We start from the raw sequence: 27,070 nt of genomic DNA on the forward strand, positions 1-27,070 counted from the left end.
AGATACTTCTTGTTATATATATTTTGCAACTGCAATGGATATATGAGCGGTCTATTTCTGGCCCCCTGGCGAAATGTAGCCTAGGCATACCGTACCAGAGTGAGTTATAAAACTGAGAAAACTCACAATGCAATATATATATATATTTTAAAACAATCTGACATACTACATATTAATTCCTTTGCGACTTGAACAAAATATTACTTCCGTGATCTGTGTCAGGTATTCAAGATAGTGTATATTTAAGTAAACCGATAACGTTACTGTCGTTTGTAAAATTCAATATAAAATATTTACCTGTTAACCTTGTAAAGGGATTTTAAAGACAGCAAGGAAATCTCAGGTAAAAGTTTGATACATTATTTATATGCTTGTTTGTCTATCCCGATATTTATGTTCTATTTCATGTACTATCACGAAGTATTGAAAACGAATGAGAGGGATGACAGGTTTTGTGAGCCTGTGCTAATACCCGGCATTGCTTTCTAGTTTAGGATGTTTTGCTATACAGGAGCCTTTGGTTCAGTTATTGGTAAATGTAATACTTTACATTACTTGGACATATTTGACAAATCAGCATGATATTGTGATCATTCTTAATTGTTTATTTTGTATCAGCAATTGAATATTAATCAAAGACACAAACACTCGCAGTACTGAATATTAATGAAATATGTGAAGACACAAACACTTGTAGTAACTAAAATTTATTTAATTTTATGTTACTTGTTTCCGAAAAAAAGATAGATAAATTGAACACATTTGCCAATTTCAATTTAATTCATAATTTTTTTATAAATTGATTTTAACGTAACGGTTATGTTATGTGTATATGCTTATTTGTTACGCTGGATTGCATACGATTGGCAAGTGTAACAGGACCTATTTTTTAAACTTTTTGTATGTTCTGGTCCTTCAGATCATCAGGGTAGCAAACCCTTATGATATTTAGTTATCTCCAAAACGTAGAAATCACTCGATTTAGGTAACATTTTTGTTTATAGCTTCCTTATTACTTGACTGACTTTGATATTATAAAATAGCGCCGAAGACAGGAACACGTGTGCTTTCCTTGGCATAAAACGTCTGCCAAACACTTTGCCCATTTCTTTTTCATGGATTGAACGGGTAGGTAACGTGCACACTAGAATTTGGCAAAGTGTTTGAAGAAAGTATTGAGAATGTGTGTCAAACAATGTCATGTCTTCGAATCAAAGTCGCAGGTAATAAAAAGAGACAAGCAAAGATTTTAACTAAATCGAGTAATTTTTCACGTATTTACCACACCGAAAAGTAACGTTGGTAAAACGCGACTGTCATGGAGTCCATTTAATATCTGTGTAACAGAATTCCGCTTAATTGGGTTCAAGAGGGCGCATGATTTTATAAAACCGACACGCTTTATCCATGAAAAGAGAACATCAGTCGTAAAATAAACATCCCACTAGTGTTGTTAAACAAACAGAAGAATATGTAGAATATGCTGTTCAATTTCTATGTTAAACAATTCTTTCTTTCTATTATGTGATGATGTTAAAAAGTCCATCTAAGTAAACTATTTGAAGACGGAAAATTGAATATATTTCTGATATGTTGTTACAAAGATTGTTATTTTCGTGTATTTCTCTCTCATTGAAATATATGTTAAATCTGTGAATACAAACTAGACTCTTCTGCATTTCGAAGATCTCGTAATACAAGATATTATGGAAGTTTGTGAGTCAGCAAGTCACAAATAGTGTAAATAGAAAATAAAATGGAGCTCTGCCCAGATAAACGGTAAAGAATAATGTTTGAGTGATTAAAAGATAAAACTTGGGGAAAAGGCCAGTTGAAGGTAATGGTAAGGCATGTTGTAAGAACTCTTCAAGCTTTGGGAGGAAGGGGATATCAGGTTGGAGTCTGTTCATTAGAACTACAGAACTAGGAATGACCGAGTACTTATATATTAGCCAATGATTACAGCCGAGTACTTATATATTAGTCAGTGATTACAGCCGAGTACTTATATATTAGTCAGTGATTACAGGGATCAATCTTCAGGAGATGAGATTTCCTAGTTAGAGGGATAACCTTAATTTGGGATTGCAACCAGATGGTTTGCAATTTTATACATAAAATACATGCGATATTTTAAACTATGTTGTGTTTCTGTTAAACTAGATTGTCGGTCAATGTCAGACAAGCACATTATTTTTAAATTCTTGTATAAAGATTAAAACTTAGGAGCTATATATCAGTTAGAATCATCAATCTTACTAAATTTCTCGATCTTCCTCAATCTTAGATCTGATGGCGACCCATTCAAATAAAATGATTTCCAATATTCACCAATCTTTGTTTTATTTGAACCAGCCGGGCGACTTGTTTCAACAAGCGTTTGGCTGAAAAGGATAAGATTCCAGATTTAGGCTATAATCATAGTTTGAATTAAAACTTCGTTATATTGTGAACAAAAGAACATAAGCTTGTTTTCTAAACTATCCTAAAATGCGATTTAAAGAAAAAAGCATGCCAGTGTTAAGAGACAAACCCGGGTCGCTGCAGTAATAAAAACATTCCCATGTTCTTGACCAATACCCCATAGAGAAATACATACTTACCGATTGTAGAATAAAGCTTTAATTAAGGCAGTTTACCACCGGTACCTCATTACAAACAGTTTTAAATTTTGAAAGGAAAAAAGGGAATGTGTTATCATAAGTTTTATTATTTTATTTCTTCGCAAAGAAAATCTCACGTGGGCGCAGCCATAAGAATTACAAAACCGCGATAATCTCACATCGAGAACTAGAGATCCCAGGTTGATATATATATTTTGATTTCTACTTTCACTTTAAAAATGCTGAAAGCATAGCTCTGATTGGCCAGCGGAAAGGACGTCTGAACGTGACCTTCTATAGTTTGTATTCAGATCTAATTTGCAGCGTTAACAGGGGATGATTTTAATCAGATTGAGCATCTCTACTAAGCCATAGACTTAAAGGACGTAAAACTGACCTTTATGTTATGTTAAGATATTTTCTGAAACTGTTTCACACTAATGTGCGAATAAGAAATAAATCTTGGATATTGTTTCCTCTAGTAGGTAGGTTTACCATTTGCTTGAAGTTTGCATAAATTAGGATCTCAAGGATACATTTTGTATATTTGAAAGTATTTCAAAAGCAGACAAGAAAAATGATGTGATATGTCTGCGGGTGTGAGATTATAAGGATCTTACATGGCTTCGTGTATAGAATATCATATATAGTTTTCCCAACCCAATGAACAGCGGGGAAAAAGAAACCAAGCGCTTTGGCTGGCTGGAGGGTCAGATAAGTACCTGTCTGACAAAGTGAGATATCTAAGATCAACTTTTTTGTTTTCAGTTGAAAAACACTTCGAAGATATTGTTAGTATTGTAAATTGTTAAATCATGTATGTAGTTTAATATCTCATAAACTTAACGTTAGAATGTGCACTTGTAGCTTGTCTTTTCTTTTGGGAAAGGAGTAGATGATCTACAACGGAGACATAATTGCCTTTATGGTGTTTTCGAAAACCTCAAGACAAAATGAATAATTTCCTTACTAACGCCCAGTTGTACCTCGGTTTGAGAAATATCTGTCTTACACAGTCAGGCATGTACATGTAAAATCCTTATGATCCCGTTGATGATCTCAAACATATTCTAAGCAAGTATGTGAGTTGTTCATGTTCAAAGATTATTAAGAAAAGTGTGGTGTAAGTAGCGGTTAATGCAAAAAGGAGTTAGTTTGAAGAAAGTCAACGGTATAAAAAGTAAGTAATGGAAGCTGAAATTAGAAGATCCACAACAAAGCATATTACTTGTATGTGAACCTAGTTATGAAAGCCTTTAAAATGCAATTTACACTCAATCATGAAAATCTTATCCTTTCAGTATTGAAGCCATGGCGGGAAGATTAACAAATAAAGACAGAGATCAATTAGAGAAGTGGATAGGAACAGGCCCCAAATCATTCACACTTCTCTATGCTATAACAAGAGACAGATGTGAACCCAAAATATTTCACGAGAAATGCGACAACCAAGGACCAACAGTCACTGTAGTTTACAATACACAAGGATCTGTATATGGAGGCTACAACGCTACTACTTGGACCACAAGATCAAGCCATCAGGACGATTGCTGTACCGATGCATTTCTTTTCCAGCTTTACTTTAACGGAAATCCAAAAGCAAACAAATTTACGCTGAAAAAAGGACGGTATCAGTCTGCGATTCACAACGACCCAAACTGGGGCCCTACATTTGGTCACTACGAGCTGAAAACATTTACATCAAATATTGTTTACTCTGGATCTTATTTCCCTTTAAATGGCGGCCCCAGCAATTTTGGAAGCTTTTATGAGATGCAAGGCATGACGAAAGATGAAATTTACAACAATACAATGGACGTCATTGAATTAGAAGTGTACAAAGTTACATGTATGTTTAACTTATTAGATTTTCCCTCTCACAATAACCTCGCTTTTCTTAAAGCAACGCTGATGTTTTTTAACATGTGTCTTGTAGATGTCATGTTTTTCGACGGTGAAATTCCAGACCTTTATAACATTTATATACGGAGTTCTTTTTTGTGCATATCCTGCCATCAATAAAACCGCGAAGGGAGGGCGGCAGAATTGCAGGATAGTATGATGGTAGGATAACGACGGCAGGATTATAGGATAGCAATTATAGTAGGATGGTAGGATAGGAATGGCTGTATGATGGATAATATACTGTCACCCTTCTATCCACCTATCGGTATCCTACCATCCCACCATCCTCCTATCCTATTATTCTACCATCCAACCATCCTACCATCGCCTTTTCTTCCATCGTTTTAATTTCTAGAGCGTACTGTGCTAGGAAGAATAGCCGTTTGTACCAGCTATGTTGGCGATATCTTGATAAGTGTTGATACTATCAGACGATCCCACACTATAGAAGGGCAATGACCACTACAATGCTAAAACACGGGAAGGAAAGGACGAAAGGTAATGGTAGGATAGTAAAATGGTAGTAGTACGATAGGACAGTAGGATGGCAAGATGATAATACATTAGGATTGAAGGATAGCGATAGCTTGCTGGTATGATAGCGATTGTAGGATGGTAGATGGCAATATTTCATCATATGACCCTACCATCGCTTTCCCTCAACCCTAATATCACCAGCATACCACCGGTTATCCTACCATTCTACAATCCTTCTATCTTGTCATCCTACTACCCTACCATCACGCTTTGATAATTGGACGATGGGCGATGGTAAGGCGTGAAAAAAAGACAGTATTTCGTATTGTCTTTAAAACATTTTATAATTATGATAATGTTATGTCAAAACAATTACCTCAAAACAATGTTTTGTTAACTCAGACAGGTTACATACCGGTATCACATAAAAGTGCTTGTGAAAGATAATTATTACAAAATGTTTAGTGTAATATGAGTTTTAAAGTGACTTTTGCATTCTTGTATACAAGAAATAGAAAAAAAAGTCAATACTAGGTCTTTAAAATATTTTTCAGATGACGAAAACAAAGAGAGAAAGCCATGGCGGGGTGTTGGCAGTTGGAATAAAAAGGTGATTCATAAACAAAATCAGCCTGTTGTTGATCGATTATTAGCTATTCTACACACACGGACGTCGGTATCGTCGTCAGTGTCACACTTCATTCGTATCTCAGTATTGAATTGACACTTTAATAAAGGTTTCCTAGTCATCAAAACTACTGAAATAACCAAGTTAGATGACACTTGATAGAAGTTAATTCCAATCAAGACCTTTTTTCGATTTAGAACAGTCGGTTAAAGTTTCGCGTGCAGCTAACTATCAAGCAATGTTTCAGTGAAAATTATTTGTCACACAATGCTTTCAAACCGTCAAACCTACTAAAATAATCACTGTTGGTTGCAATGTTTTTTTCTAACAGGCCCTTTTCAACTAAAAATACCTGGTTGATGTTTTGCCAGCAACTAACTGCAAAGGCTCAAGATGAACTGTTTTGACCGCTTAAAATGTCCGTCCTACGTCGTCCGTCGTGGGTCGTCCGTCGTGCGCCCGGCAACAATTTCTAAAAAAGTCTTCTTAAAAACTACTGGACAGATTGACAACAAACTTCACAGGAATGATCCTTTGGTGATCCTCTTTTACTATTTCCCATAAAATCAAAATCCATTCAGAACTGTGGTTGCCATGGCAACCAAAGGGAAAGTCTTTAAATATCTTCTTCTCAGAAACTGTCGGCTGAATTTCAAAAATATTTTGTAGAAATGATTTCCAGATTACCCTCTACCAAAATTGCTTAAGCCGTTTTATTTCGGTAAAAAACATGGCCGCCAGAGGTCGTGGCTTATTTTCCCTCAATGGCTATATTGTAAATTTTAATTTGTTTTCTTCAAAACTACTGGGCATGTTTACACCAAACGTCACAGAAATGATCCTTGGATGGCCCTTATCAAAATTACCCACAGAACTAAAATCCATTTAGAACTGTAGTTGTCATAGCAATAGAAACCAACTCTTGTCAGAAACTATTAGCCGGATTTCTAAAATATCTTGTAGAAATGATATCTAGGTGACTTTCTACCAAATTTTACTAAGCCATTTTATTTCGTTAAAAGATATAGCCGCCAGGTAAATTTTAACAAATCTTCTTCTCTGAAACTTGAAGACCTAGTGCTTAGATATCTGGTATGTGGCATTGTCTACCAAGTTGACTTTTAGAAAGATTGTTTAACTTCTGATCCCAAGGTCATTACGATCAGCAAATAAAACGGAAACTGTGATGGATATTCTGCATAACATGCCTACATCGGAAAAAATAGTTTTAGAATGTGTAGACCTAAAATAAATCGGTACAAACCACGAAAACATATCAACAAGGAGCTTTCTCTCAGTACACTATATTCTGTTATGACTTCGGTCACTTTCTATCCATGTTGTAAAGCGATTTGGTATAGAAATGGTGTCCGCCCATGTGTTTGTCTGTCCATCTGACTGTACATTAATAACACGTTTTGTCCACATCATAACTGCAAAAGAGTTAAAGGAATACTTTAAATCGAAAGTGTTATGTATTTGAATCATAACTCATAACTCTAACCTCCTTTTTTTTTTAATTGTCTCGCTTCGTATGATTTAATCACTACTCTACTCCTAACAGTGTCTAGAGCATAACTAGAAAACTATTTGAGGGATTTTGTTTCAATACCTCACAATCACAGAGGAAGTTCAGCGTACAATAAACTTGAATATACTTTTCTTACTTTTTGATATTTTTAGTTATCTCCATTTGGTCTTTTGAACCTTTTTGAGCGTGATACAGAACGGTAAAAAATGCAGCGTCTATAAATCGTTACATGCATATATATTGAAAAAAAGTAATTTTTGAAAACACTCTTTCTTCCCTACATTATAGGCATATAATTTATTATTTATAAAAAAATCCAGTTATTAGCCGACTTTTAGAAGAAAACGTGTTTAGGCGAGCTTGAGAATGAATTATAAACATGGCAGTAGATGGTAATTATCTGTACAATTAAATGTTTCACAACAACTGGGAAATAACTCCGCATCACAAATTATTTCGCACTGCTAATCTTACTTTGATTCTTGTTAGCAGACATCCGTACAATGTTGAACATTTCATCGTTTGACCGTGGATTCGTCGCAGGCTAAATGAATTATAATCCTGTCTTGTCTTCATGAGAAAAATAAGTATATTGGTGAAACAGTATCCATAGAAAGTAACAAAATATGTTATAAAAGTATTACTAATATGCGTATCAATAAAAACGCGGTGTCTTTAATGTTTTGAATTTCTTGTGTCGTACATAGACTTTACAGAAGTGAAATAAATGATGAGATAATTGATATTTCTTGTACTTTTACATAACAAGATGCATACTGGCTGAAGACGTCTTTTTACAAGTTGTGAATTTATGTTTATATTTTTCAGTTGCTTGAAAGACTTAAAGACGAAATCATCACATTTAAGCCTGTCCCAGAGTTGAATTTCAATGAGGCGAGGATTGCTTTGATAGGTCCAGTAGGAGCAGGAAAATCCAGTTTCTACAATACAATAGATTCGGTATTCCGCGAAAGAGTTACACAGCGAGCTTGTAGCGGAAGTGCTGAGCAAAGTATTACTACAAAGGTTAGTCTCTTTTTAATTTGAAAAAGAACGTATACAGTTGCGTTGTCTTTTTAAGCTCACCTGAGCCAAAGGCTCAATGTGAGCTTTTGTGACCGCTCGATGTCCGTCGTGCGTCGTGCATAGTGCGTAGTGTGTCAACAATTTCTAAAAAAGTCTTCCTTTTTATAAACACTGGGCAGATTTACACTAAACTTCACAGGAATGATCCTTGGGCCCTTTCAAAATTGCCCAAAGTTTGAAATCCATGTAGAACTCTGATTGTCATGGCAACTGAAAGGAAAACCTTAAAAAAAACACAAGTCATAGGGCTTTTATATTTAGTATGTAGCATCGTCTAGTGGTCCTGTACCAAGGTTGTTCAAATTATCCTCCTAGGGTCAAATATGGCCCGTCCTGGGGCCACATGGTTTACATACTCTTATACAGGAAAAACTTTGAAAATCTTCTTGTCCGAAACCACAGGTCCTAGGGCTTTGATATTTGGTATGTAGCATTATCTAGTAGACCTCTACCAAGATTGTTCAAATTATTCCCCTAGGGTCAAATGTGACTCCGCCCTGGGGGTCACATGGTTTATAAAGACTTATATAAGAAAAAACTTTGAAAAACGTCTTGTTTGATTTTTGGCATGTAACATTATCTTGTAGTCCTCTGCCAATATTGTTCAAATCATGCTCTTGGGGTGAAAAGAGGCCCCACCCTGGGGGTCCCAAGTTTTACATAGACTTATATAAGAAAAAAAAATCTTCTTGTCTGAAGCCACAAGACCTAGACCTTTGATATCTGGTATGTAGCATTGCCTGGTAGTTCTCTATCATGATTATTCAACTTATTACCCTAGGGTGAAAAGTGGCACCGCCCCGGGATTCTAAATTTTACATCGTATATAGGAAAAAACTTTTAAAATCTTCTTGTCTGAAACTACAATGCCTGGGTCTTTGATATTTGGTATGTAGCATTGCCTTATGGTCCTCTACCATGATTGTTCAAATTATTACCCTGAAGTGAAAAGAGACCCCACCCGGGGGTCCCAAGTCTTACAAAGTCTTATACGGGAAAAAAACTTTAAAAATCTTCTCTTCTGAATGTTCAAGGTCTAGGCCTTTGATATTTGGAATGTAGCATTGCCTAGTGGTTGTCTAACAAGATTAGTCAAAGTATGCCTCTGGGGTGAAAAGAGGCCCTGCCCCGGGGTCACTTGTTATATGATTTATATAGAAAAAATACTTCAAAAATATCTGACCTACGGTTTTGTTTTTTAATATACAGCCTTGAAATTCGGATGAACTGTACAGTTTTGCACTTCGATCTTAAAACTGACTTTCAGTGACCATGAATGTGACCTACTGACCTACTAGATATCTTTTGCAAATAAAATCAATTGAAACAACGCAAGAATGCACCGAAAATAAACAACTCGATGTTACACGTTATCAAACACGATGGAGGTATTAATGATTAAGCTAGTATGGAATATGTAATATATTTACTAAGCTCATCGCATCAAGGACGTAAACTTGAATATTCGTTTTATATCAGGTAAAAAAACATACAATATTGACTAGCCTAAAAGTCTGTTGTTATATAAAGTTTACAATAATACATGTATCATCGGTTCACATTATGTGGTCTTGAAATGTCACAATTGTTTAAACTAGAATTGTGTCCATTGGACACGGATCCCTCCTCCACCCCCATACACACACTGTACCACTCTCTAAATAGCAAAGTTTTTGTTTTTTAGTACAGACCATCTTAATATGAAAAACGTTCGACTAAAAATTTGAAGCAAATTGTATTTAGATAACGTTGTGCATCTCAGCAACTTTGCATTCATTCCTTCAAAACAACAAACTTCTTCACTATGGCCTATTTTGTGAAATGGAGAAAGGGCAATAATTCTAGAAAAAAATAGTCCAATTAAAATATCCTTTTTATGGCATATTCGCACGAAGGTCCTCCATCCAGCATATCCTTTCAATAGATTTTTCTCTACATTCTATATAGCAAATTATCAAAGGGCCATAACTGCGGTCAAAAAAAGTCACAGCAAAACTTTCATCCTTTATCGTCATTTTCACATCAAACTTGTTCATCTGTGAAAGATAGAAGCGAGTCATGCTAATAGTGTGTGAGGAGTATGACAAACATTTTTTTGTTTCTCTTTAATAGTATTCTGTATAGCAAAACTATCAAAGAGCCACAGCTGTCGTGAATATAGTTACAGAAAAAAATCCTTCCTTTATGTCATCTGCACATCAAGCCTGTTCATCTGTGAAAGATTGAAGCAAATCAGTCTTATAACGTGGGAGGATTCGGACACACAAGATTTTGGGACGTACAGAACGACGGACGGACGTACGAACAGCAGCAACGCTATATGCCCCCACATAAATGTGGGTAATAAAAAGCAACAGAGACATGAAAAGTATGCGAAGTTCTAGCTTTTACTAATTAAGCTTCTCGCGGAGCATGTTGATATGTCTAAACGTCCCATACTGATAATCTTTGTCAAACATATTTGGCCGTTTCCTTCAATCTATTGACTTCTCAAAAACGTTCGGAGCATAAAAATACATATTTCGCTTGTAATATTTTAATAGTAGACATGTTGTAAAATCTGCCATTGCCCCTTCATGAATTACTTCATCGTGGGCGGCCACCATGGTAGAACCACCGACGTTAGAAAATACTTTAAGAAACGGGATTCGTAGTTGAACGAAACCTTTGTTTGCAGTTCACATGCGAAGGATATCACGTGGCCGTATCTGAACGAGTATGTCTTTATTCAAGAATCACTGTCTGGCATGTATTATTTTGATTTTAACACGATATCAAAGATCATTATCAACATCATTGACGATATCCGCCAAAGATTTGCCCGTATTGCGTGGATTGTTTTCCAGAGCATCGGTATTAGGCAGTTTTAGAATGTAAGATATATTTATATTTATGTATGTATACCAAATTGTTCAGAACAAGTATAAGAGGCTTTCAAAAGAGAATACTATGTTTGATTTTTTCCTGTCCCCGCCCCCTCCCCCCGCACCCCCATCCGCTCTCTTGGAGTGTCATATAGTAACTGGTTTGTAACTTGTCATCCAACAAGGGATTCTATATTAATATAACTATTCTATAATGTAGGGATAATACACGTTTTTTTTTTGTATATTAACGTCTGCAGAAGTCCACGGGATTGTTTGTGACCGAAACCGAAGGTCGAGGTCACAAACATATCCCAAGGGCTTCTGCAGACGTTAATACACAAAACAAACGTGTATTGTCGCTATTCTTGCATAAAAAAATATTTCACGACGATTTATGTATTGTTTTCATATGTGATGACTTGACGATTCCGGTACATTTTTTTATTTACCATTCCTGTTATTCTTGGAAACGGTAAACATGTTTTAAATATCCGTATCCAGGGCCCGGAAATAAACAACACTATCAAAAGTACATCCTGAAGGTTTTTAAGCGATTTTTTTTTATCTCTCATTATTACAAACATAAAATTACCAATAATTGTTCATATCATTTCACAATTTTTTGACTCGATCACAATTTCAAGAATAATAACTTTACATTCGAGTTATATTGAGTACGGGCACGGATGAGTACGAACGTAGTGTCAAGCTTCCAAGCTGTTTATATAAATTCTTCGAGAAATTAGATAAAAACATACCGACTGGTATTTACTAAAATCATAAATATGATACCTAAAAACAAAGAATCGCACAGGAAAACACGCGATTCTTTGACATTCACGGTTGTCTACAAAATCTGAATTAACGCCGAGTTCTGAAAGGGGAGTAAACAAGGGAAGAAACGAGTACGAACAATGTTGGGGGCAGCGCATTTGGAGTTAGTTACTGATACAGTAAAACATTCTATGGTTTAGATTGCATCTTTTATGATTCAAGAAGAGGTTTTTATGAAAGAAACAAGACGCAGATACCAGATGTCAATCTGCGCAGAATTACATATACGTCCCTGGGAAAGCATTTCAAAAATAAAAATCGGGTATTAACAGCACGTGAATTGCCTTGTTTGCACACGATTTTTCTCCCGTTAATACATGGGCGGATCCAGTGAAAAAAGTAGTTTTATGCAAGAATATTGCTTGGCACAAAAGTTCCCCATAATGAGTTGACGTGTTGTGCGCAATACCCCTAGCTCAAAAGATAACGTCGCACTTGGAGGTAAAAGATCATACTTGCTTTTTTTTCTGTCCGGTTTGAAACTCAGCCATCTATCTAAGAATTTTAATATTACATGGCAAAAATGTTTCCCATAATCAGGCAACATGTCATGCGCAATTACCAGAACCCTAGTTTAAGGGGTAAGGTCACACTTAGAGGTCATAAGCCAGTGATGTTTTTCCCTGTCCGATCCATAACGCTGACATCCTTGAAGAGATTTTAATATTACTTTAGTCAAAAGTATCCAATATTTAGTTCACGTGTCATGCGCACAACTTAGACCTCTAGCTCAAAGGCTTTGAGGTCAAACATCAGTAGTATTTTTCCTGTCCGGTCGATTACTCTGTCCTCGTTTAAGCAAATTTTAATATTAATTTGCACAAATATTTCCCAAACTGAGATAACATATAATGCACAACAACCAGATCTCTACCTTAAAGTCAAAGTCACAATTAAAAGTCAAAGGTGGGCCGGTGGTCTAGTGATAACACGCTTGACTGTCAATCCTGAGGTCCGGGGTTCGAATCCTGGTCCAGGCACTGGAAATTTCTGAGATGCTCTTGAGTGTCTCCCACCTGACTAGAGGCCTGTACTGGTTTTTCCCAGGAAAGACGTCTTATCGTGTATAAAGACGGCTTCGCGTGTATCGTAGCTATACACCGGGCACGTGAAAGAACCAGACTGTCTATTCGAAAAGAGCTAGGCTAAGTTAGCCGGGCACGTCTGTATCAGAAAAGTTCTCTCTGTCTGTTCTGGGGGCTTTATCTCACTCTGTCCCTCTGGTCAGATCGCTAGATCAACTACTAGTAGAAGATGATTTCGCGCCCTGTGTGGCTGCAGTATATGTAAAGCGCCTTTGAACATGTTTTTCATGAAAAGGGCGCTATATAAATCTGGTATTATAACAATAATAATAATAATAATAATAATAAATAAACATTAATAGAGTTTTTTATCTGTCCATAAATCTGTCATCTGCCATAGTAAGACGAGAAGACAAAGTGTCATGCGCAACTCTCAAACCTTTAACTCAGATGTCAAGGTCACACTTAAGAGGTCTGAAGTCAGTAGGACTTTTTTCTTGTCCTGTCCATATCGCTGTCATCCTTGAAGGGACTCAGATGTTCCATGGCACAAATGTATCCCTCAGTGAGTCAACGTGTCATGTGCAAAACCTTAGACCGCTAGCCCAAAGGTCAATGTTACACTCAGAGATCAAATGTCAAAAGATTTTTTTCTCTGTCCTGCTCAAAAGTTAACATCCATCTAGGGATTTTAATATTGCCTGACACAAAGTTTTCCCAAAATAAGACATTTTGACGTGAAAGGTCAGTGTCACAATTTGAGGTCAACTTTTCCCATGCAGTCCTTAACTCTGTGATCCATTGAGGAATTGTTATATTTCTTTGGAACAAATGTTTCCTATAAGGAGGCAACTTGCCATGCACAACACCCAGAAGACAAGGTGTCATGTTCAAAGATCAAGGTTAAAATTTGAAGTTAAAATTCAATAGGCATTTTTCTTTCTGTGCAGTACATAACCATGCCTTCATCAAGGGGTTTTATAATTCTTTAAACACAAATGTTTCCTATAATGAGACAACTGTCATGCGCAACACAGAACCCCTAGCTCAAAGAACAAGGTCACACTTGGAAGTCAAAGTTTAAAAACTTTTTTCCATATCTGGTCTTTAAAAGGTTTAAGAAAACATTTACCCAGATAATACATGTCAGTCATCACTGTCATTCAAATGGAGCAGCATGGGTGGCACTGTACCTTTTCAAAAATAGTCTCTTGTCTTGTCTTCAATAACCTTTTATTTTCAAATTTACTGCTCAGTATGTCGGCAAAAAGCGGTACATAAATAATGGTGTCTCTATTTGTATCTCTGTACTACCGATTTCAAATAAAACTTATATCTGTATCTGCGCATTTGTAAATATGTAATAATGTTGGACTGTATAGTTGGTACTTGTCAACCAATAGAAATCTTTGGAATATTTGACTGACAAATTAAATGATGTGAACGTGACGACAGTATTCGAAAGTACAGTAATGGTTGAGAAATATAAAAGCAAATAAATAAATAAATAAATAAATAAAAAACCCTTTCGTTTTATGTTTATATTTGTATACTTCAGTACATACCATACACGGTGAGACTAGAATCTGGAGACTCACTGAAGTTTCTCTTGTGTGATACACCTGGTTTAGAAGACTCTGCTGGACTTGACGTAAACGAATGTACCTTCCTCCTGGACGGAAACATACCCGACTTCTATCTAGTAAGTATCAATCTTCAAAAGTAAGTTGTTGAATATAAATAAACTTAAACAAAATTGCATGAAATAGAAAAATACATACATTCTTCTTAAAAACTCTAATTGATAGGTTGAATAGATATTACCCATTGACATTTAGGTTTTAGATATAAATGTTAACTGACAGACATGCTCACAAAACGTTGTCAATGTTTATTTATCGAACAACAACCAGTTCAACAAGAAATCACCGCTTACACCAAAAACGGAAAGCTTCAAAAATGAACCGACAATAAGAGATATGATCCACTGTGTTGTTTTCGTGCTTGATGCCACCACTCTGGATGTTTTGTCTTCTGATGTATTAGAAAAAATGAAGAATTTCCAAACCTTGATGAATGAAAGAGGTATCAGTTTACAATATCTATTTCTAGCATGGCACACAGGATTTTTCATGTTTTTGTCAATTCAAAAATATCTTGTTTTACAACCTGGCGTATTACACCCTGGGGTAACATGACTTGCGTCCTGTAATTGATTAATGGATGCGCAAAGTCATATGCTATTATAACAAAATAATACTTAAAAGAAATGCTTCGTTTTCTTAAACGAAAAATACGATATGTTAAAAAGCATCTGTTGTTAGTTGAATGCTTGATGCCACCACTCTGGATGTTTTGTCTTCTGATGTATTAGAAAAAATGAAGAATTTCCAAACCTTGATGAATGAAAGAGGTATCAGTTTACAATATCTATTTCTAGCATGGCACACAGGATTTTTCATGTTTTTGTCAATTCAAAAAAATCTTGTTTTACAACCTGGCGTATTACACCCTGGGGTAACATGACTTGCGTCCTGTAATTGATTAATGGATGCGCAAAGTCATATGCTATTATAACAAAATAATACTTAAAAGAAATGCTTCGTTTTCTTAAACGAAAAATACGATATGTTAAAAAGCATCTGTTGTTAGTTGAATGTACTGATGGAAATATCTGGCTCTCGGGCAACTGTTTGCGGTTACTAAACAAGAGCCTAGAGCCGGCTATGCCCATCCGCACCTTCTGATAGTCAGAGATTCATTTAATATGTCTCTGGTGTAGATTAAAAGAAAGATGATTTACTTCATACTTAATTTAATGAGTAAGAACATGTACAAGGGCGTGGATGTATGCACCTTTTTTCTTTTAACTTTAAAACATTTTCCTGGTTCTAAACGTATGTTTCGTGTCCGCTCTATGACTCTTGAACTGCCTGGAGGATTTTAAAGAAACTTGGCAAGGTTCTAAACACACGAAATCATTACCAACTTTTAGTAACATCGATCTATCGGAAAATCGATAAATTTGCCTATATAAACAAAGAAGGAAAAAATTACTTAAACTTAAATAGAAAAAGTTCTATTTGGAAATCAAAAATTCGATACCCCACAAATTAAAGTTTAATTTATTCCGGACATTATGAATATTTTATAAAAAAAATATTTTAATATTTGGTTGGTCCTTTTTGACTTTAAATAGACCCACCTCAGTTCATATAGACTCTGTAGGAAACGAGTCAAAAAAAAACTGACTTTTTCAAATATAACAGATAAAATGAGATATTTTCCGCAAATAATCAAAAAATCGATACCCCTAAAAATGTAGAAAAATTATTCAATTTTCGTTATGTGTAATTTGTTTTAAATTTAATAATGGTTTGTTTGGTCCTTTTTGCATTTTAGTGTGTACAGTGAACATTTCTTCAAAAATTCCGGCTTTTTCCGCCGTTATCCGTAAGTATTCGGAAGTTGTTACGGAAAATATTGTCGTCTGCTAGCCTGACTTTGTCGGTACAAATTGTTATAGCTCAAAGCCTATGAACTGAAGGCAACTTCACACTGACAAAAAAATACAACAACAACTGAGATTGTAATTAGACAATTTAAAACAAATTTATTGTTGAACTCAGAAACACCGAAACCTAGATCCAAGTTTCCAAGTTAGTTTATTCAACAAATTCTCAGTTTGTATGTCGTTTAAAATAACGCTATGGGGGATTTAGTGTTCAATTCGCATTAACTATACAAATGCTTTTAATTTTCATCGCAAAAAAAAGTACTTAAAGCAATTAATTCTCATGTGTTTCCGTAAAATATAGACTGTCAGTAATTGAGTTTCAAAGCATTCTTAAGGAATATAGCGATGATTAATTTCCAGATACCTATATTATTTTTTGCCGAACGATCTGGAGACTTTTTTTATTGCCGCGGCAGTCCAGGTCCGATACCCGACGCGGTCATCTTTTTTTTCTTCATATGGGATTTTGTAATAATTTTGAAACAAAAATATCATTTTCTATTATTCATAATATGACCAAACTTTAATTTGAAAGATAGCCTTGATGAACTGATAATTCTGCTTCTTTCCGAACCTCCTTTGTATATATTATTCTGTATTCTTAAATTAATGCATGTTTTTGGTACATTCTTTAATAATTCGTTTAAAAAATTGCGTTATCTATTATTGTTTTAGTCCCAAGCTTGCACATAATCACATTAAGCATAAAATAATTTAATTGTAACAAATATTTTAAAATTACCCTTTGTCTTTTATTCTGTATTACAATATTGCCTAGGGGTAAACAATATCCGGTCAGTGTTGTTTCAAGCCGGGTCATAAAAAATAAGTGTTACCCCACTTACTACATGTGATAGGTATTTTTATGGTTTTATGTTGTTTTTTTCACTTTCTTCTGTCTTTATATAGTATTTTCCCTTTCTTTCAGGAATTCTGTTTTTATGATTTTTACCCTTATTTCATGAATCGTATGACAGTAGGAAGAATCAGTACAAATTTAGAATTCACATCGTTAATAGAGTTGTTCCGTAAATAGTTACTGAGTAAAGATCCTGGCCCAAATTTCACGAAAAAACTTAAGTTATTACTTAGTTAAGTCTGCTTTTCTAAAATTGAGATATTGCTGAAGTTATTGTTATTTAATGTTGATTTTTCCTGTAACAATGTATTTATAGTTAAAGTATACTATGGTATTAGTATTTGTCAGCATTACTTATTCAAGTCACGCAAATATGATATTTCTATTTAAGCACGATAAAAGAAACTTAATCCTCACCATGCTCAATTACAATAATGAACTTGTCTATCTTTCAATTTGGAGAGTGCTATTAATTATGAAACGGGGTGCATACCAAAAAGTTACTGGCTGAATGGCAGACAGTGCAGATCATGATCAGTCTGCACGGATGTGCAGGCTGATCATGATCTACACTGATCGCAAAGGAAGAACCAATCGTGTCCAGCATGGTAAGGGTTAAGTATTTCCTTTTAAAAGTATAAGTCTTATTTCTATACTTCTTTTTCTTTAAAGCGACTGGCCTCCAGATCGTTCGACAACAAAAATATACTTTTTAGACATCTTGAAAAAAAATGCTATATTTCTTATGAAGGCTTCAATACTTAATTACTGACAAACTTTATGTTACGGAAATAAATGAGATTTTGCTGTTTTTACTACCTTTTACGATGAAAATCGAAAAGCGTTAGTGATTTAGAATTTTGAAAATACAATAGAAACAAAAGCTCATATTCTAATGTTCATAGTTGAATTCTTCATGTGAGGAAGCCATCCAGCTGGCTTACGGAAGGTCGGTGGTTCTACCCAGGTGCCCGCTCGTGTTGAAATAATGCACGGAGGGGCACCTGGGGTCTTCCTCCACCATTAAAGCTGGAAAGTCGCCATATGACCTATCATGTGTCGGTGCGACGTTAAATCCAACAAAACAAACAAACAAATTCTAATGTTCATAATACGTGAAAGAAAGCGCGTATAACGGAAGTATATACGCTTTCTAAATATTTTAGATAACATATTCATATTTTTGAATATTTATTTTATTTACAGACAGTTTCTTGTGCGTAAATATTTCTTTTCTGTACATAGATATATGTTAGCATGATGTTTCATGTATTAAAAAGAAAGTAAATGTATGTGTTCGATGTACAAAATGTAACGATTTCTAAATATTTTAGATAACATATTCATATTCTTAAAAATTACTTTTATTTGACAATTAATATAGTATTATATAAATTTTCGACTTGTTCCGATTTTCACTTTAATATTATTAAAACTTCATTAAAGTATATCGTTTAGCAAGCCGCCCGCCTGTAAATGCATCAGGTAATGACCAAAGCTGTTAATTATCAATTTTTCCCACCGTGTTACTACAACAACAACAATTAGTACGGAAATCAACGAATCCGTCCGGTAGCGCTGATATTGGATTATTGATTTTATTGATTTTTATGATAGGTAGACCTGTCCCGCTTTATCGGTTTAGAGATGTTACTAAAAGTTGGTAATGAGCTAACGGACGGACGTACAGACGCACACCGGCGTCATAACATAAAACGTCCCTTCGGGTGTATAAAAACAATCCCCAAATGGGCATTTCAATGGTACGTGTTCTGTGTAAATTTCTATATATTCTCTATTTCATTTTTTCTTTTGTATGGCATGTTGTCTTGTGAACTTGTTGTCATATCAGAGGTAATACACCTAAATGTACTAAAGGTCTTAAATATATCATGATAAACTATAAAACATTGATTTTACATTTAACTACTTCTATAATTCTCCAGGAACTCCACAAATGATTTTACTGACGAAGATAGACAAGCTATGCAAAGACGTCCAGAACGACATTTCGTTCACATACAAAAGCTGGCTTGTTGAGGAACACGTTGAGAAAGCTTCGCAACGTCTTGGTTTACGCCGCTCAAACGTACTTCCGGTCAAAAACTACGAGAAGGAATGCGAACTTGATCTAAACATAAATATCCTTGCATCATTGGCGTTGCGTCAGATTTTACGGTCGGCAGAGGACTTCATGTACAATCTCCTGGACCGACAAAAGTTTGCAAAAATAGATATACAGGAATAAAAAATGAATACATAACATTCAACTTGTAAGTCTCCGACAGTTTGAAATGTAGAAAAAACATGTGATATTCCAATGTATATTTTGTGCAGTAAAACGATTACACGCAACAAAATGTGTAATATTCAATTCGAAAATAACTTCTTTGTCTAAACATTGACACGTTTAAACATTTGACAATGTAGTATGAAACGGCTTATTTAAACCATAACGTAAGTTTGTTTTTGTTAACATCATATGCCCTTTCTTCTATTTGGTAATATGAACGTATCAGTTGTGTATTTCTATGTTTTCTACAACTATATAGGCCTAGCATTAACTGTAGCTCGTCTAATACTTTAGACAAGTAAGTCATACAAAATGTTTGTCCAACATTATCAGGAAAACTCAGTTTCCTCCTACTGTGGATAAATTTTAACTATGTAATTATAATTAGTTGTATGCTAGTTTATGCTCATTTACTTTACATTTTTCTTTTGAGTACAATGTTTTACAATAGCGTATGAATGTACACATTCATTCATAAACTACAGCAGTACAAGAGTCATCTTTCACCCCGGGGTGTAGGACGTTACTATAAAAGTTGAAATTACTATCGATACATTGACGCCTTAATTAATTCAAATTTGAGTCAAATTGATACAATTTCCAGAAAAAGCTTAGTATAAAAATGGTATGAAAAATGTCCATGAATTTGATCATTGAATTTATTCAGTGTTTGTATTTAAGGTAGTTCGGCACGTTCTGAACAAAAGACGTTTTTACAATGTAGAATTTCATTAAACCCTGATTTTTCAAAACTTCAGAGTTCACTTAGAAATTCCGGCAAATTAAAAAGATCGGGACGTTTGATCGATTTTTTTTGTTAGACTAATTTGAAAAAGTTTAACCTCACTCAAGTTTTCATAATTATTATGACAGGAGTATATGGGATCATCACAATTTTGATAATATTTTCGCGAATAGAATTTTTTCTACGATGAAGATTTTAATGAAACTTCTCACACTCGTAAATAAACATACGGCCTATAATATGGTGAAATCAAATGTACAGGTCGGTTTGCTTGCGTTTGGTTTAAACATATTTTATTTTGCAATATTTACAACATGATTACAAATATACAATAAAGGATTGGACAGGAAGCTTTATAAGCTTAAGGTTGTCCTCTCCCTTTTACAACAATGTGCATATATAGTTCATGGCAATAGAAACCTTCAAATGCATGGAAAAAAATTACAAACGTTTACTAAAGAATATTACACAGGTGTAAAGTAACTATTTATAAAGTTATCCGTAGTAGGAGATACTGGTATAAAAAAGAAAGAAAAAGGAACAGAAATAGTAAGAAATTGACAACAAAACTAGAGGCAATTACATGATGGAGTTACTATCACTTAACACAGTTAAAAGGGATTGATATGCTATTTTCCATGTAAGCTATTTCTGATATGTTTACTTCTTGTAGATCAAAATCGTTTGGATTTAACAATGTAACACTGAACAGCAGTAAATATTTCTACGTTGGAATCATCTGATAAGGCAGGACTACCTTGTAAGATAACATTTAATGTTGGAGTACAAAACTGGGATATGATATTGAACAATTGTATTCTTAAGTGAGAATACCTCGGGCATATGAAAAAATAGTGATAAGGCGTTTCTACATCCCCGCAGTCACAATTTGGAGACTCAATAATGTTTTTAGCATAGAGCTCAGAAGATAGAGAGCTGCATTGCGTACGTAGCCTTGTATGAAGTATCTGAGATTTTCTTACTCCTGTCAGAAAGTACTTTGGAACAGTAGGAATGTCATTATTTAACATACGCTTAAAGGATGCTAGAGAACAAGCATTACGTATTTCGTCTGGAAGAGCGTTGAAGTCCCGTATGACTGATGGAAGGAAGGAATTGTAATAAAATGCAGTATGTGTGAACATAGTCTGAATATTTTCAGCATTTCTAAGAGGGTATCTGTGGTCTCTTCCTACATTAGATGGAACAAGGTCTGAAAGATAGGACGGTGTGAGGTTATTTTTCATTTATAAAACAGCACTAACTTATGTTTTTTCCTTCTGTTTGCAAGGGTTTCCAGCCAACTTCAGATAAAAGTTGTCAATAGAAACGAGTTTCGTTGTTCCAGTTACTATTCTTGCTGCTTCATGCTGAATTTTTTCAAGTTCCTGTTTTTCATTTTGAGTGCAATTGTCAAAAAGTACGTCACCATATTCAAGAATAGGTCTAATGAATGATTTGTAGATTACCTCAAGAGAATTTCTGTCTAGCTGAAATTTTAAACTTTTTCATGACATTTATTCGCAGCCAGGCTTTCTTTGTTATGTACTCAATTTGTGTAGTCCACCTAAGATCATTTGATAGAAAAATACCTAAATGTTTATGATTATGGACTTCGTTTATTTGCTGACCCTGCATTAATAGTGGAGGATGATATACTCTATTTTGTTTGCGGGATATCAATAACGACTCAGTTTTAGAAGGGTTAAAGTTCACTAGCCACCTTGATGCCCAGTTTGAAATTTTATTAAGATCTGAATTTAAGATAGCAGAAGCAGTATTTGGATTTTCAACTACAATTGAAAGGCTCGTATCATCTGCAAATAACCTTATATGAGCTTGAATATCTAGGACTATGTCATTGATGTAGATTAAAAATAAAAGGGGGACAAGGATTGATCCTTGGGGAACCCCTGCAGTGATTACTTTTTGAGATGATTTGCAGCCAGGAAGTATAACACTTTGTTTCCTATTATGCAGATATGAGGAATACCAGGATAATAAGGACCCAGAGATTCCAATAGACTTAAGTTTATAAATGAGACCCTTGTGCCAAACACGGTCGAATGCCTTACTTATGTCACAAATATTAGCCCTTATCTCTTTACCAGAATCAATAGCTTGTGAAAATAAATTGTGGATATATGTAAGTTGGTTTACTGTACAGTCACCCGGAACAAAACCAGACTGCAGGGGAGAGAGGATGTTATGTTCATGAAGAAATTGAAAGTATGTTTGAACACGATTTTTTCAAACACTTTATTGACAGTACTTATGAGAGAAATAGGACGGTAGTTATTTACAAGAAAGGGGTCTCCAGACTTAAAAATAGGTGTAACATTAGCGTTTTTCCAACTGTTTGGAACTGTAGAAATACGCAATGAGTAATTAAAGAGATCACACAAGGGGCCGGATAGTTCTAGAGAAAGCTCACGAAGGATACGATTATTTATACTATCAGGGCCTGCAGCTTTACCTAGTTGAAGAGATTGTAAAACAGATATTACTTCATCTGGAGAAATAGTAATACTAACAAGGAGGTCGTGATCAACAGGTTGTGGGTGTGGCAGCGGGGGTGCTGAGTTCTCATCTATACGTGTTTGACCAACAAAAAAATCATTGAACAAGTTGGCTTTACCAGGCATATCTTCAATAATTTCATCATCATATGACAAGGGAGGAATAGAGGAGGAGGAATATGGTTTTATGAAAGATTTCAAACAAGACCACCAAGTTTTGTTGGTTTGAGATTCTGATTTTAACTTTTTAGAAAGAAGATCCAACTGTTGACTCTTTGCAACACGGATTTTGTTAACTATAAGATTGCGGAGGTTTCGAAATTTTTCCCAGTGATACGGAGTATTTCTTTGTCTTGCCTTTCTATAGTAACGTTTACGTTTCCTAATTAGTAATCTGATTTCATTCGTGAACCAAGACGGTTCACCCTCTCTGATCAGTACTTTTCTGTTCGGGATACATATTTTGGCATTCTCAATAATTTTATTTGCAATGTTTTCCGTGTACTTATCAATATCCTCATGTTTGAGAGAGTCCCAGTCAAATGTTAATGTTATTTGCCTAAGCCTGTCGTAGTTACCCTTATCGAATATCCAAACGTGGCGGTAAAATGGTGGAAATTTTGCCTTTTTAAGGTTTAAAAGTCCATAAACTGGGCAGTGGTATCTAACGTTTTGAGGAAGAAAAAGGTCACCAACGCCACTTATGTGTATTAAGTTTTTATTTGAGGTAAAAATTAGATCAATGATTGAGGATGATGTCTCAGTGAAATGTGTAGGTGTATCAATTAATGCGTCAAGGAGAACTGGTCACATATACTACTGACTTTTTGTTAGAAACCTGGTTGGCTATGTTAAGATTAAAGTCACCGGCATAATGATGTTTTCAATACCTGTATCAAAAGCAAGATGAATAGAGTCTAATATCAAAGAGTGTTGAAAGGCATCAGTATTTGGTGGCCTATAAAATGTACCGAAAAGAATATGTTTGTTAGAAACTACTATTTCAATCCAAAGACATTCCACACCGTTGATTTCAAGATCACGCCTTCTTCTATAGTATAGATACTGTTTTACATAAAGAATAACGCCTCCATATCCGTCTGCTCGGTCCTTTCTCTCAGGAAGTGAAAAAGACTCCAAAATCAATTCGTCGTTAGGAAAATCTCTATGTAACCATGTTTCTGAAAAAGCTAAGATATCGAAGTCCTTTAGCTCTGAATAAAGGGAATCTAACTTTAAAGCTATACTTTGAACATTTAAGTGGATAAAGGAGATGTGTTTGGAGAGATCAATATGCTCCGTAAAGGTCGATAGTGAGGATGATGACGATATGGAATCATTCGATCCAGGTCCTGGGTTTAGATGTACATCACCTGATAAAAGTATAAGTGAATGAATATTCCAAATTTGGACGGATATAAACAGTATAGCAATAGAGCCAAAGAGCAAGGATGAGAAATATATGTTTTTAATCTGCTTTTGGCTGACTGGGTATCTGCGACTGTTCAACTGAACCTTAAGGTTGTGTAATGTTGTATAGGAGAAGAAAAGATCCGAAATTATAGCAAATGGCAGATAACTATCACAGCAAGAATAAACAATAACCATACCAGAAAAAGAATCTGAATTTAACAGGCAGATAAATTCCTCTCATGGTGGTAGATGACTTACGTTTCATAATTACGTTACTGCAGAACACAGCAGAAGAAACAATAGGAAAGCCACCATGAAAGAGAAAGTCCTGGTAAAAACTTTAGGATAACATATCAACAGGTAGTACAATACAAAACAATACTGAGTTGTTGTCAAAACAAAGGAGAAAAGAAACCAAAACAAAAAACAAAAGAAAAGTAAAATCATATTTGTAGAGAAGGAAGATAGATTATACTGGAATCAATGCAGTTGACTGATATTTTAAGGAATAGGATTAATTTTGTATAAATTAAGGATGTGGTGTGAAATTCAGCCGCTCCAGGTCTATAATGCATGGTGTTTTATGATGTTTAAGTTTTAGTTATGAAGTAAAAGTAGTGAATAGAAAGTATTGCTCCTGTTCTGTTAGATCATATGATTAACGTTGATAATAAAAATGAAATCGGCTTGAAACTGCAGAATTAGCCACAAAAAAAAATAAAAGAAGACATACCATACATGACCTCGTAGTTTAAGCCTTACGCCATTTTTTTTTTGAGTTACAGAGAATATTACTTTATGTAATCTAGTAATTATTGAAGTTTTGACTTCTGATGAAGTATACTTTTTGTGAACAATACTAAAATAAAATGACAAAAGTGAAATTCTAAATAGGAAGTAAAGCTTATATAGTGTTCTATAATAAGTAACAATTAAAGATAAAAAAGAAAACATCTTGAAACAAGATAACAGAAACATACACAACATATGGTCTTGTGAAATGTGCCGTTAGTCAACAATATGGGGTACAAGTAGTTTTTAGAATAAAAACAATGGATATTAATTTTTGTAATCTAGTATTTATATGAACCTTGTTTTGTAAAGAAATATAATTTTAAGCGAACAAAATTTATTTTGACACAAGTGTGGAGATTACTAAGAAGTACAGTTTCATACAATTAGCATCTGATGATAAAAGGAAAAAGAAGAAAAACATTGATACAGACTTAGCCATGAGAGAAAAACAGTAGACCTGGCCTCTTGGGATACGCTGTAAAACAACATTTTTACTGTTTTTCCCCGAGTTTCAAAAAATATTAACCTATTATAGTGCATCAGTTGCTAAAAACCATGATTTTGTAGTGAAATATAAAATTTTTGCAAGCAAGAACATTTTTTTTACAAAAGTCAAGTACAGAAAAGAGAGTACGATAAACATTTGAGAATAATAAAACTTTTTTGAAAAACGGACTGAACCACATAACACAACATACATTGACTCGCGGGGTTAGCTATAAGATCACAATTTTAAGGTACCAATATAGTTTTCTAAGTTACAGAAAATGTAACTTTTTGTAACCTAGAGATTGAAATCTTAATTTTATAATGAAATATAACTGTTGCGAACAAAAATACTTTGACAAAAGAAATCCAATTTATGACCACTAGATCCTTAAATGTTCCCATAAAGAACAGGAATACTGGAGAAAAATGAATATACTAAAACACAAACAAACTTGCAGACGATAATGCATATTTTACAGTATGTAAATGTTAACAGTTCACGAAAAACTATCGGTATTAATAATAAAAAAACAACAGAAAAAAACAAAAAACACTACGATATAGCATGTTTCGCCTTACACGAAAATTGATGAGACTTTAGTCAGAGTACAATGCATGCGAACTATAAGTAAGCAGGATAAATGTACTATTTTTCCAAGTTACAAAGAATGTAACTTTTTGTAACCTAGATATTATTAAAAACCTAAATATTTTAATGAGATATAACTATTACGAACAAAAAAAGAAATACTTTGACGAAAGTGAAGAAATTTCTAGAAAGTACTGAAGTCTGCTTGAAACTTGTGACCAAGTCTTAATTGTGTAATGATATATACTTTGCGAACCAAATATATTTGGCAGATGGATAATATAAATGAAATTTATACATAACACGTTAAATTCTGATATTTATGAATAAAAGTAGTCCAAATTATGACCACCAGATCCTTAAATGTTCTCTTAAAGAACAGGAATACTAGAGAAAAAACAACAAACAAAAAAAACATACAAAACACAAATAAACATACAGACGATAATGCATATTTTACAGTATGTGTATGTTAAAAGTTCACGAAAAACTATCGGTTTTAATAAAAACAAAACTATTAATACAATAGCATAGTTCGCCTTACACGAAAATTGAAAGGTTTTAATCACAATATAATCCATGCGGAACACAATATGATAATGACCATATCTACAAATAGCAGGATAACGCTACTATTGTTTCAAAGTTACAAAGAATGTAACTTTGTAAGAATGTAACTTTGTAACCTAGAGATTATTAGAACCTTAATTTTGTAGTGAAATATAACTATTGCGAACAAAAAATACTTGACAAAGTGACGAGATTACTTGGAGGTACTGTAAACTGCTTGAAACTTGTGACACAGTCTTAATTTTGTAACGAAAGAAAAAACAACAAAAATCAAAAGTGACAAAAGTGAGTTGTGTGGATATTAAGTGGCATTTAACAACGCTTG

The 27,070-nt window shown here is 34.4% G+C and overlaps 1 protein-coding gene across 1 annotated transcript; it reads left to right on the forward strand.

The window, feature by feature from the left end:
- The first annotated feature begins 211 nt into the window (after positions 1-211).
- LOC123531256 (interferon-induced protein 44-like) lies at positions 212-20,078 on the forward strand. Its single transcript, XM_053517924.1, has 7 exons — positions 212-343; positions 3,905-4,452; positions 5,540-5,595; positions 7,973-8,170; positions 14,515-14,658; positions 14,870-15,041; positions 19,279-20,078. The coding sequence occupies exons 2-7, from the start codon at positions 3,915-3,917 to the stop codon at positions 19,578-19,580; spliced, it is 1,410 nt and encodes a 469-aa protein (XP_053373899.1). The 5' UTR covers positions 212-343; positions 3,905-3,914; the 3' UTR covers positions 19,581-20,078.
- The last annotated feature ends 6,992 nt before the right edge of the window (positions 20,079-27,070 follow it).

This window comes from Mercenaria mercenaria, chromosome 11, assembly GCF_021730395.1.
Source record: "Mercenaria mercenaria strain notata chromosome 11, MADL_Memer_1, whole genome shotgun sequence".
Lineage (NCBI taxonomy): Eukaryota > Metazoa > Mollusca > Bivalvia > Venerida > Veneridae > Mercenaria > Mercenaria mercenaria.

Excerpts from the sequence above, each read along its gene's own strand:
- LOC123531256 (XM_053517924.1), top strand. The coding sequence starts at position 3,915 with ATGGCGGGAAGATTAACAAATAAAGACAGAGATCAATTAGAGAAGTGG. Across the intron at positions 8,171-14,514 it reads AGCAAAGTATTACTACAAAG|TACATACCATACACGGTGAG; the intron begins GTTAGTCTCTTT and ends TGTATACTTCAG. Across the intron at positions 14,659-14,869 it reads ACATACCCGACTTCTATCTA|TTCAACAAGAAATCACCGCT; the intron begins GTAAGTATCAAT and ends AACAACAACCAG.